Below are 13,203 nucleotides of genomic sequence, written 5' to 3'. Positions count from 1 at the left end.
GGCCCTCTGCCTGGTTCCCTGTAACCTCACTTCTCGCAGGAAGGGAACCGCCAGAAGGCCCTCGGAGCTGGACCTCAGTGTCCGGGCTGAACGATGGGGGTGGAGACGCTCCTTCAGGTATACTGGGTCGAGGCTGTTTAGGACTTTAAAGGTCAGCACCAACATTTTGAATTGTGCTCGGAATCGTACTGGGAGCCAATGTAGGTCTTTCAAGACTGGTGTTATATGGTCTTGGCGGCCACTCCCAGTCACCAGTCTAGCTGCCGCATTCTGGATTAGTTGTAGTTTCCAGGTCACCTTCAAAGGTAGCCCCACGTAGAGCGCATTGCAGTGGTCCAAGCGGGAGATAACCAGAGATAACTCTGGCAAACAAGACAGTCTGCAGGCAGTCAAGACTGCCTGGGAAAGAGAAACAGTTGCTGGGGCTTCACCATGAAGCATAATCTACCAGGTAATCCATGGGGAAGGCAATAGGCTCAGTGGGAGAGCACCTGCAATGGGGCAGAGCATCAGCCAGCACCATAGCTGTCAACTTTCAGATTTTCAGCCAAAATAAGGGATCAGCAGTAGCTCACCGCCCGCCATTGTACTCAACCAGCTCCTTTCCTTTCCCCCGTAACAGTCAATGCAAGGAGCCTCCAAAACAAATCCAAAAGCTCCCCTCCCACGAGATCGCCGCCCACCAATGTACTCAACGCTCCTTCTCTTTCCCCCATGTGCCCCCGCTCCAGACAGACCTTATCCCCAGCAAGGGTGAGTGGGCCATCGATGACGATGTATCCATCTGATTCCAAGCTCAGGTGCGTTCCAAGCCAAAGGCCCAAAGGCAGAAAGCCCAGCCAGCAGCCAAATGAAGCCTCAAGTGGTGGTTCCCACAGCGCAGCGACCCAGCAAAGGGATACAGCAGCAAGGAAACCACCACACTGCTGGGAAGCGCTGAAGCAAAGGCAAGTCCCCAGACAACGTGGCCGATTTGATCGGCACAAGGCATGCAAGCTCCACCCCCCCCAGTCATTCTCAGACTCCTTATTGGTGAGCAACGCAGCTGAGCAACGCAGCTGAAGAGCCTCCCTGGCCAGCAGGGAGGGAGAGGAGCTGCTTCCTTTGAAACCCGGGAAATTTAAGGGATATCAACAATCCGGGATAGCAGCGGGAAACGGCGCTGGAATAAGGGAGTTTCCCACCAAATAAGGGAAGGTTGACAGCTATGGCCAGCACAGCCATTGAGCCCCAGTTGCGCTGGCTGGGGCTGATGGGAGCTGTAACCCAAAGCCGTATTTGGAGACCCCAGATTGGCTCAGATGTTGGACCAACGCATCTCCAGAATGGCAACGTACCTGACGTCTTTCCCCACCGTCATGGACGCGATCACCTTTTTCACAGCTTCTTTTTTCTTCTCCTTTTTGTCGCTGTTGAGCTCAGCCTTCAGCTCAAATATCTCCCCTGTAGAGGGGGGAAAAACCGTGAAAGTTTAAATCAAGGTGGCAGGAGGTCCTGCTCAGCACCTAGAGAAAGTACCCCAACAGGCAGCACAACAGCACTCAAGAGCAGCAGCTTACACAGGAAGCCCAGTCTAGCTCAGTACTGCTAACACGGACCGGCAGCAGCTCTCTAAGGTGCCAGTCTTTCCCAGCCCCACCTGGAGATGCCCCTGGGGGTTGAATCTGGGACCTTTCGCAGACAAAGCAGGTGCTCTACCTTTAAACTATGAACACCAAAAGAATTAGATAATCCCAGGTGCCCAATGACACATCTAACCCAGTATCACCCACAGTGATCCATGCGACGGTCACCTCCAGGCTTGACTACTGTAATTCGCTCTACGCGGGGCTGCCCTTGAAGCTGTCCCAGAAACTCCAGCGGGTGCAGAATGCTGCAGCGAGGCTCCTCACGGGGTCTCTGCCATGGGAGCATATTCACCCAGTGCTTTTCAAGCTGCACTGGCTCCTGGTGGAGTACAGGGTCAGATTTAAGGTGCTGCTTTTGACCTTTAAAGCCCTTCACGGCCTAGGACCCTCGTACCTACGGGACCGCCTCTCCCGGTGTGCCCCACGGAGGACCTTAAGGTCCATAAATAGCAACACCCTAGTGGTCCCAGGCCCTAAGGAAGTTAGATTAGCCTCAACCAGAGCCAGGGCCTTTTCAACACTGGCTCTGGCTTGGTAGAATGCTCTGCCTCACGAGACCAGGGCCCTGCGGGATCTGATTTCTTTCTGCAGGGCCTCTAAGACAGAGTTGTTCTGCCTGGCCTTTGGCTTGGAGCCAATTTGATTCCCTCCCTCTCTTTCTTTTTTCTTTTTCCTTTCTCCTCCTGTGATGAGGCTGCATTTTAATATTTTAATGTTTCAATATTTTAATGTTATATTTTAATCTTGTTTTTAAGTTGTATTCATTCAACTTGTTTTTATTATTGCTTGTTAGCCGCCCTGAGCCCGGCCTTGGCTGGGGAGGGCGGGGTATAAATAATAATAATAATAATAATAATAATAATAATAATAATAATAATAATAATAATTGTCTACACTGACAGGCAGCTGCTCTCCCAGGTTTCAGGCTCTCCCGGCCCTGCCAGGAGATGCTGGGCAGATGGTTCTACCACGGAGCCACCACTTGCTCCTGCGTTCTGCCTCCACAATTCAGGTTTTCAGAGTCTGCTTTGGCAAGAGGGGCTGGCAAAGCGATGTGGGAAATGAATCAATATTCTGCTTCCTATGCTCTCCAACCAGCTTATGAATTATTTTGCAGGCTTCTGAATTGCCGCTCATCCGAACAAATCCCAGCGGCAGCAGACAAAATGCAGGATGTAATAATCCTTCAATTTAAAAAAAAGATTAAGAACAACGAAAAACTAAAATAATAATAATCATCATCCTTCGGCGCAGCTGCCCCGGTTTCATGGAACAGCATCCCTGTTGACATATGACATGCTCCCATCCTGTGGAAACAAGGTGAAGGCATTTTTCTGTTTTGGCCGACTTTTCAAGGTGGAAAAATGGTTTCTGCTTTAGGTTTAAAAACAACGCAAAAGGAACAGCTACCTTCGGTTGCTTTTCGTACCCCTTTAAAAACTATTTGGAGTTGCTTTGCACAGTTGTGAAGTTGGCTTGTTTCAACAGGCAGCAATTAAGATTAACCACAGTTTAGGCAGGGGCAGGCAACCTAAGGCCTGGGGGCCGGATGCGGCCCAATCGCCTTCTCAATCTGGGCTGCGGATGGTCCGGGAATCAGTGTGTTTTTACATGAGTAGAATGTGTCCCTTTATTTAAAATGCACCTCTGGGTTATTTGTGGGGCCTGCCTGGTGTTTTTACATGAGTAGAATGTGTCCCTTTATTTAAAATGCATCTCTGGGTTATTTGTGGGGCCTGCCTGGTGTTTTTACATGAGTAGAATGTGTGCTTTTATTTAAAATGCATCTCTGGGGTATTTGTTGGGCCTGCCTGGTGTTTTTACATGAGTAGACTGTGTCCTTTTATTTAAAATGCATCTCTGGGTTATTAGTGGGGCATAGGAATTTGTTAATTATCCTTTTTTTCAAAATACATTTCAGCCCACCACATGGTCTGAGGGACGGTGGACCGGCCCATGGCTGAAAAAGGTTTCTGGCCCCTGGGTTTAGGGCTTCAGCCAGGGTCATGGGGAAACTATGCCCTGTCTCTAAAGGCATTACAACAAGCCCATAAGCATCACTTCACTTTTAACATTTTACTTCTGGTATTTTGATGCTGCGTGCTTAGATTTTGCTTGTGGTTTCATGGCTGTTAACTTATATGAGCTGCTTAGAGATACCGATGCTCGATGGTATGCAAGTTATTAAAATAAATGGGGGGGGGCAGCCTATAAGTTGCCTTGAGATATATGCAAAAGGCGATTCATATAATAAATTCATAAATAAAAATATTAGAACTTCCAGAAACTTGTTATATGTTTTGCCATTCCTTTAATTACATGCACAACAGAACAAAACTAGACTTGACAACCAAGTAACACTAATATTATTGATGTGAAGGAAACATTTATTCTCACTTTCTTCTTTCGCCTTTGCTATTTTAACCCATCTGCAACTGTACTTCTTCTGCGTGCCTATTTTATTGTTTTGTTCTTCAAATTATAATTTTCATCTGTCTTTATAACTGTTCTCTCCTTTTTATACACATTACCAAAAATATAAATTAACTAACTAAAAATAACGTTTCTTTAAGCTCCCCTGCATGGTTGAGAGTTTTCCCCTGCTTTGAAGGGGGGGGAGAAAGAGATTTCTGCATATTGAAAGATAGCATTTCAGGAAGGAGGCAAGCATAGAAAATAATGATGACCGGGACCCTCGAGGGGGTGACTGGAAGTCACAACGGAAGTTATGCTGTAAGAATTTAATTTATCCTTTGTAAATCGTAGTAGTCTTTGGTTCTTTTTGGTTATTGCAGCTTACAGCATATATTAAAATGTATATTACTCTGGGTGGGTTGCAGCATATATTAAAGTATTAAAAAACACATCAAACGTGTCTCCCTGATATGTTTTTCTCTGTGCAAGGAATGGCTTCTCCTCCTATGATTAGGGAGAGTCTAACCTGCCGCTCTGACATGGAAAGAGTCCTGGAACAATTTTATAGCCTTGATTGGATTGCCATTTGTAGAAATCAGGCTCTCGCCACACCTCTCTCTCTCTCTCTCTCTCTCTCTCTCTCTCTCTCTCTCTCTCTCTCTCTCTCTCTAAAAGCAACCCATATTACCTTTCTTGGTGGTGGTGAAATACTTGGAGTCTGACATCTTGGTTCCTGGTTTGTTGCTGCTTCTGAAACGAGGAAAAAAAGAAGAATAAAAATATAGCAAGCGGCAGAAGAAGAGGTTTTAACGCCCAACGAACCCTGAAGGATAAACAGAGAGGAAGGGAGGACACAAAGGGAGAGAAAGGACAAATTCAGAAATTTTAAAAGGAGAGGGGAAGAGAAACCAGCACTTGGAGAAGAGGCTCTTATCTGGGACTTTCAGAGATGCCTTAACAAGGTTTGCCAGAGGCTGCTAAGTCCCTGGAAGGAGCCTTTGGCAGGGTGTGGAAGGGGAATTCTCAGAAGAGCAACGGTGGGTGGTCAGACCCACAGATCAGGTTTTAAAAACACTATGCGTAGAGAGACACCAGCAGGTTTGCTGGATAAGCCCCCCCCCCCAAAAAAAAACCAGCTGGGGAGATGCCAGGAATGAAGAAACAACCAGCATATTCAGTGCCAACAAAAGGATCAACAAGGCAGTTCTAAAGAGAAGTTCCACACATGCACAAACTGCAAACACCCAGTTCACATCAGGAATCCACTGTCATAATGGGATGCTCTTGGTGGGATTCAGGCTAAGTGGCTTTCAAGGAAAACAGCTCTTGGTAGGTTTCAGGCTAAGTGGCTTTCAAGGAGAACAGAGGAAGGTGCCTTCTACTCAGATCATTAGTCGACCGACCTACACTGGCTGGAAGCAGGTCTCTCCAGGGTTTCAGCCAAGAGTCTTTCCCCAACCAGACCTGGAGATGTCCAGGATTGGACCTAGGACCTTGCATGCACGAAGCACATGGCCTTTGAAAGAGGGTTTCAATTAGGGCCAGCATCCCCAAACTCGGCCCTCCAGCTGTTTTGGGACTACAGTTCCCACCATCCCTGACCACTGGTCCTTTTAGCTACGGACGATGGGAGTTGTAGTCCCAAAACAGATGGAGGGCCAGGTTTGGGGGTGCCTGAATTAGGGGAAGCAGCATGGTTTAGAGGTATAAGCACCTGCCTTCATGCAGAAGGTCCCAGGTTCAATTCCCGGCGTTTCGAGGGTTGGAAATCTCCCCCACCTGAAACCCCGGAAAGCCACTGCCAGTGAGAGTAGACAATGCTGAGCTAGATGGACCAACCTCTTTCCTCCAACCAAGCAAAATCTGCCCTTCTCTACAGAATGATGGAGACCAGCTAATAGCACCATGGGTCTATTGCCCTCCATAAACCTGGGTCCCTGCAGGCCTGTTCCTGGAAGCTTAGGATTGTTCCTGCATTATATAAACACCACCACCAACTTACAGAGAGACACTGCATTCAAAGAGGAACTGCTAAAGACAGTCAATGCTTGGATGTTTTTGGTGATGCTTGGATGTTTTTGGTTCAGAAAGAAGTCTTCCTTCAAAACCAGCCTCTGGGAGAATTCTGAGCTCCAGAGGAGAAGAAAAGGCTGAAGCTTCAGCAAAGCAATTGGATCCCTGAAGGAGGAGCGCAGTACACAGCTGGTTCTTCGAAGCCACTGTCCGAGTCGGACTAAGCACTGTTGAGCTGCTTTTCCTGACACTTAAGGACTGGTTCAGACATTCATTGAGGCCGATCTACAGCTTGGTACTTTGCTCATCATAGGAAGCTGCCTGAAGTCCTTAGTCCATCTGGCACAGTACTGTCTGCACTGATGGGCAGCAGCTCTTGATGGCTTGGGGGAAGGGCTTTTCCCAGCCCTAACTGGAGACCCTTGGTATTGAACCCGGGACCACCTGCACGCAAGGTGGCTGCTCTACCACCGAGCTACAGCCAAATGGCTCCCTCACTGTCGTTTCCCCTTTCCTGGTTCATGAGGCAAACTACAGCTTTTGAAAAATCATCTGAATGCAGGGGGGAAAGTATGCTTTGCATTTTCTTGCAAATCTGCACTGGAGGCATGCAACTGGTTTCCAGTCCTGGGTCTGCAAGCAAGCAAAAAATATTCCGCTCGTGCAGACCAAAACCAGCAGAAAGAGGGAGGAGGGAATTACGATATGATGTCAAAGAAACCCCAACGTGATATTCAAGGCTTGCTCACGTTTCACCAAAATGTGGCTGGCTGTGACATCTGAGCCAGCCTCGGGTTTTTGGAAACCATACTTTGAAACCTAAGAAAAGAAGGAGAGCCTTGCTGGATCAGGCCAATGGCCCATCTAGTCCAACATCCTGCTCTCACACTGGCCACTCAGATGCCTGTGGAAGACCTGCAAGCAGGATCTGAACACAAAAGCATTGTCCCCTCCTGAAGTTTCCAGCAACTGATATTCAGAAGTGTTATTGCCCCAGACTACAGAGGCAGCATACAGTGGTACCTCGGGTTACCTACGCTTAAGGTTACATATGCTTCAGGTTACAGACTCCGCTAACCCAGAAACAGTGCTTCAGATTAAGAACTTTGCTTCAGGATGAGAACAAAAATCGTGCTCCGGCGGCGCGGCGGCAGCAGGAGGCCCCATTAGCTAAAGTGGTGCTTCAGGTTAAGAACAGTTTCAGGTTAAGTACGGACCTCCAGAACGAATTAAGTTCTTAACCCGAGGTACCACTGTATAGCCATCGTGTATTTTCATTATTGCGTTTTATTGTGTTGTAAATTGCTTCGGAACTTTGCTACGAGAAGCGATTTGCAAATTTAATAAAACTACACTCACACTGTCTTCACCTGTATCTCCTCGCCCAGCAGCAGAGAGGGTCAAATTGTAAGCTGTTTGGGGCAAAGACCTGTCTGACTCATGGGTTGATTGCATTTAGATCCCACCAAGGAGTTCAAGGTGGTATGTGCGCGTGTAGCTCTGCTCCTCTCCTCAATGAATCCTCACAAGAACCCTGCGAGGCAGGTTAGGCTGAGAGGCAGCGACTGGCCCAAGGTCACCCAGCCCATGGCCAAGTGGGGATTCAAACCTGGTCTCTCAGGTCCAACCTGACACTGTAACCCAACCCACTGTTCTCAACCTGTGGGTCCCCAGATGTTGTTGGACTACAACTCCCATCATCCCTAGCTAGCAAGGCCAGAGCTCAGGGATGATGGGAGTTGTAGTCCAACAACATTTGGGGACCCACAGGTTGAGAACCGCTGCTCTAACCCACGCTGGATACACCATGGCGCTACAGAAACCACTTTCCAGGAGGACTTGAAATTCAGGAGGCATCACATTACATCACTTGTTTATCTGCTATTCCCTTTCCACTGTCTTCAGGAAACAATGTGGTAATCAAGCCAGTTCAAGGTCTCCGGAGTGAGATTTTCACAGCGCAGAGCCAACCCTGTCCTGCACAGATGTCCAGCCTGACCCAAAGCCGCCCTCCTTAATTAGTGGTACTCCGAGTCCTCACTGTTGCTACTTAGAAGGACGCAGCTGGTTGCTGCAATCTCGGAAGACCAAGTCAGCATATTTTTGATAATCCAAAAGGGGAGCTATGAGAAGGAAGCTCGGATTTGTCCAGGGAGTTTCACTCCTGCGTAGGGGTGGGTGAAATCCACATCACTCCAATGGGAAAGGCTTAGGAGCAATGACCTCACTGGAGAAACCCCTTCCAGGAAACTGCCATGCCCCAGCCAAAGTCTTTCTGTAGCAGCTAGTTGACGATCTCTGCTTTTTAGATTTCTTAAGTGGCTTTTATTGTGTATAGGTATTGTTGCAAACCAGCTTTGGGGGGTTTGTGTGTGTGTGTGTGTGTGTGCGTGCGCGCGCGCGCGTGTGACATGTTGTCGCTTAGTTGTGTCCGACTCTTCGTGACCCCATGGACCAGAGCACGCCAGGCACTCCTGTCTCCCACTGCCCCCCGCAGTCTGGTCAAACTCATGCTGGTAGCCTCGAGAATACTGTCCAACCATCTCGTCCTGTGTCATCCCCTTCTCCTTGTGCCCTCCATCTTTCCCAACATCAGGGTCTGTTCCAGGGAGTCTTCTCTTCTCATGAGGTGGCCAAAGTATTGGAGCCTCAGCTTCGGGATCTGTCCTTCCAGTGAGCACTCAGGGCTGGTTTCCCTGGATAGGTTTGATCTTCTTGCAGTCCACGTGACATAGTGGTATATAAATGTTTCAATTATTTAATTAAGATCACATAGAATGTCCATGGCTATAGCCTGCACCAAAAAAATCACGCATCCACTGTTTCGTGGGGCCGCAATGGCACAAAAATGTGGATACAAAGCACGTGTCCACATGGCTCCTCAGGATTTTTGAATTGGGCTACCCCAAACTCACCGTCAAATCACATGTCTGTGGCCACAGCATGAACCATAAAAATCATACATCCACTGTTTCGTTCAGAATATTTTTTTTCTTGTTTTCCTCCTCTAAAAACTAGGTGTGTCTTATGGTCAGGTGCTTCTTATGGAGCAAAAAATACGGTATTTCATTTTATTTTATAAATAAATACAATTTATCTCTCGCTTTCCCAGTTTTAAAAACACGTTCTGTTAACAGCAGGTCTGCAAATAACATCTTCTAGTCTCCGGGATGAATAAATGATTCACAAGTGTGCGTGGGGTGGGGTGGGGGTACATGGATCAATTGTGTCAGAATAAAGCCAGCAGCACACTTGCTAGTCACCTTTTCTGTGTCTTTGAGGACTGAAGGATATCATAAGGAGGCCAATATCATAACGCCCTTCTAAGAAATCCACAGTGCAGCTGCATTTGGAACACCATGAGTACAGTTCTGGTTGCTACACCGCAAAAAGGATATTGTAAGAGTTGGAAAAAGTTCAGGAAAGGGCTAGCAAAGTGATAAAAGTGATCAAGGGGATCACTGAGGAAAAGCTGCCAGCTCTGGGACTTTTCAGTTTGGGGAAGTTAAGGGGGAGTTCAGAGGAGAATGAAAATGATGCATGGCACAGAGAAAGTAGACAGAGCAATGTTTTTCTCCCCCCCTCTCTCATAACACTGGAAGTCGGGGATATCCAAGGAAGCTGAATGTGGGAAGATTCAGGGAATGCATAGCTGCGGAACTCACTGCCACAGGAGGCAGCGATGGCCACCAACTTGGGTGGCTTTAGAAGAGCTTGTTTAAAAGTTAAATTCACGGAGAAGTAAGGCTCTCAGTGGCTACTAGTCCTGATGGCTATGCTCTGTCCTATGCGGCCTAGGACCCACGTACCTACGAGACTGCCTCTCCTGGTATGCCCCATGGAGGACCTTAAGGTCCACAAATAACAACACTTTGGAGGTCCCGAGCCTCAAGGAGGTTAGATTGGTTTCAACTGGCCCCAACGTGGTGGAACGCTCTGTCACAAGAGACTAGGGCTCTGCGGGACTTGACATCTTTCCGCAGGGTCTGCAAGACAGAGCTGTTCCGCCTGGCCTTTGGTTTGGACTCGGTCTAACCCTTATGTTTCCCTCCCCTTATGGTCTTGATTTATCAGCTACTTTAAAATGAGGCTGCATTTTAAATTGCATTTTAACCTGTATTTTAAATTGGGTTCCCCCCTATTATGTTTTTACTGTGATTTTATTGATGTTATCCGCCCTGAGCCTGGCTCTGGCCGGGGAGGGCGGGGTAAAAATAAATTTATTATTATTATTATTATTATTATTATTATTATTATTATTATTATTATTATTGTCAAAGGCATACTTCTGCATACCAGTTGCCAAGAAACCACAGGGGAGGAGAGTGCTCTTGTGCAGAGAGGCATCTAGTTGTCTACTGCGAGAACAGGATGCTGGACCAGATGGGCCTTATCCATCCTGCACTTGTTCTGTTCTAAAAGTGATAGAGCCCTTGACTTAAGGCAGGGGTTCAAGAGACCTGTAGGGGCAGCCAGAAGTTGTTGGACTACAACTCCTATTACCTCAACTGGGACTGATGATGCCTGGAGGGCACAACGTTGGCTATCCCTGCTGCAGATGCTGTACTCTGACAGCCCCCTGTCCCTGGTCAAGCTGGCTGCTGTGGCTAATGGGAGTCCACCAAATCTGGAGAGTTACAAGATTAGCCACTTCTGGCTGCAGGTGCCATTCACAGGTTCTTCAACAGCAGGTCTGGGGGAAAGGAAATCTCCCTCTCAGGCCTTCTGGGCTCAAGGGGCAAATGGTCCATGGTAGCTTCTGCAACCTGGTGCCCTTGAGATTAAGAGTTCTTCAGCCTATGACACATTGGTTGGCTCAAAGGGCAGCTACAGCCGAAAACATCTCGAAGACACCAAGTCGGGGATGCCAGACTCTCTTTGCTACCCGTTTTCACTAAAAAGGGAAGTTGGCATTCCCAACAAAGGTCCATATAGTTAAAGCTATGGTTTTCCCAGTAGTGATGTATGGAAGTGAGAGCTGGACCATAAAGAAGGCTGATCGCCAAAGAATTGATTCTTTTGAATTATGGTGCTGGAGGAGACTCTTGAGAGTCCCATGGACTGCAAGAAGATCAAACCTATCCATTCTGAAGGAAATCAGCCCTGAGTGCTCACTGGAAGGACAGATCGTGAAGCTGAGGCTCCAATACTTTGGCCACCTCATGAGAAGAGAAGACTCCCTGGAAAAGACCCTGATGTTGGGAAAGATGAAGGGCACAAGGAGAAGGGGACAACAGAGGATGAGATGGTTGGACAGTGTTCTCGAAGCTACAAACATGAGTCTGACCAAACTGTGGGAGGCAGTGGAAGACAGGAGTGCCTGGCGTTCTCTGGTCCATGAGGTCACGAAGAGTCGGACACAACTAAACGAGTAAACAACAACATGAGAATTAACAAAATTGTAGTCTCCAGAAGTTTGGGGCTGCAACTCTCATCGGCCCCACGCTGGCTGGGTTTGATGGCCATCTCAGCCCCAAAACACGTGGAGGGTGTCATGTTGGCGAGGACTGGCTTAACGCTTTTATCTAAGTTTAGTGCTGGAAGAGCAGCGAGTCACGAGGCGGAGGTTGTTTTGTAATTATGAGGAAGGGAACAGAGAAGTCAGAGAAAGGAGAACCTCCAGAGGAAGCAGCTTTCCTCGAAGCCTGAAAATAGGCAAGCATCTCCCTTGAGTCATCCGCAAGCCCAGCTGCAAAGCAGCAACTCAGGGTGTTGGGAAACCAAAAAGAAGCTTTCCCTCGATGTTCTTCAGAGCTGTCCTAGGCAAGCGGAAACATCAGGTGGTAGAGGCCCAAGATGCCACCGCAGACTATGCCACTTCCCCAACTGGAGGTGGAGAATCACATTTTTTTTGAAGTTCCAGCTATGTGGAGGAGGAATTCCTTGCAAGTAGAAATCTAGCATAGCAGGCTAGTTTTCCACCTGCAGGCTGATTTTTTTGTTTGTTTACAAGGGAGAGTCTATATAACAGTCTGCATTTACCCCCTTTAGGGGGCTTCTCCTATCCCCTGTTTTCTTTTTTTAAAAAGTAATTTGCTTTTTGAAACCTTGGGATTCAAGCCTGCCAATACTTCCCTCTTCAACAAGGAAAGTGCCATTTGGGTTATGTGAGCGACGGCACGGACTAGGGAAGTTCAGAAACAGAGGGAGATAACCAAATAATTTGTTAAGCAGATCTCACACAACTGGGCTGTTACAAAGATGAAGGGGGGCAGAGAGTTATCAGTGGCTTGCAATTCCTAAAAACATAAATAAGCAGAGTTCACCCTACAGGTCAGTTGCCTTTGCAGCAAATTCTTAAACAACCCCCCCTACCTGTGTGAGGGAGTTGAAAGTCCACTAGCTAGAACTACAGGCTTAGAGACCAACAATCCCCAAAACAGGCAAGAATTGACATTAAACATGCGATACGAAGCAGAGGGATTTCTTCCACAGAACTGCTTTTTTGCGAACACAGGACTAAGATGAACTGCCACATAATATATAGCTCAATGATTCCCTTTGAGTAACTTTGAGCAGACACAGAAGGGACTGCAACGCAAGTGCCTCGACAATGTTTAAAACAATCTTCTCCCAACCTGAGGCCCTTCAATTGTTTGGGACTACAACACCCATCAGGGATGCGGGTGGCACTGTGGTCTAAATCACTGAGCCTTGGGCTTGCCAATCAGAAGGTCGGCAGTTTGAATCCCTGCAACAAGGTGAGCTCCCGTTGCTCAGTCCCAGCTCCTGCCAACCTAGCAGTTCAAAAGCACGTCAAAGTGTAAGTAGATAAATAGGTACCACTCCAGCGGGAAGGCAAACAGCATTTCCGTGTGCTGCTCTGGTTCAACAGAAGCAGCTTAGTCATACTGGCCACATGACCCGGAGGCTATATGCCCGCTCCCTCAGCCAATAAAGCCAGACGAGCACTGCAAGAGTCATCCACTTCTGGACTTAACGGCCAGGGGTCCCTTTACCTTTACCACACCCATCATCTACAACAAGCACATTCTGTCTGTGGATGATGGAAGTTGTAGTCTAAAAACATCTGGAGGGCTCCAGGTTGGGGGAATGACTATTTAGAGTGTTAAGAATTTGCCTAACAGGCATGCATTATTACCCTCACACCTACAAAAGGAGTGGGATGAAATATAACCAGAAAATC

The 13,203-nt window shown here is 47.6% G+C and overlaps 1 protein-coding gene across 2 annotated transcripts in view; it reads right to left on the bottom strand.

Moving 5' to 3' along the window:
- The window catches only part of AP1B1 (adaptor related protein complex 1 subunit beta 1), a 51,280-nt gene that overhangs the window by 34,813 nt on the left and 3,264 nt on the right, over positions 1–13,203 (bottom strand). For both annotated transcript variants that reach the window (XM_081892282.1, XM_081892283.1), the window contains exons 2-3: positions 4,732–4,793; positions 1,338–1,443 (exon numbers count right to left, since the gene is read on the bottom strand). In XM_081892282.1, the coding sequence (XP_081748408.1) occupies positions 1,338–1,443; positions 4,732–4,768 (143 nt within the window). In that variant the 5' untranslated portion in view covers positions 4,769–4,793. The remainder of the gene's footprint in view (positions 1–1,337; positions 1,444–4,731; positions 4,794–13,203) is intronic.

This window comes from Podarcis melisellensis (assembly GCF_964234715.1).
Source record: "Podarcis melisellensis genome assembly, chromosome: 16".
Classification (NCBI taxonomy): Eukaryota; Metazoa; Chordata; class Lepidosauria; order Squamata; family Lacertidae; genus Podarcis; species Podarcis melisellensis.
The sequence above is the reverse complement of the archived record's forward strand: the minus strand, read 5'-3'. Positions and strand labels throughout refer to the sequence as shown.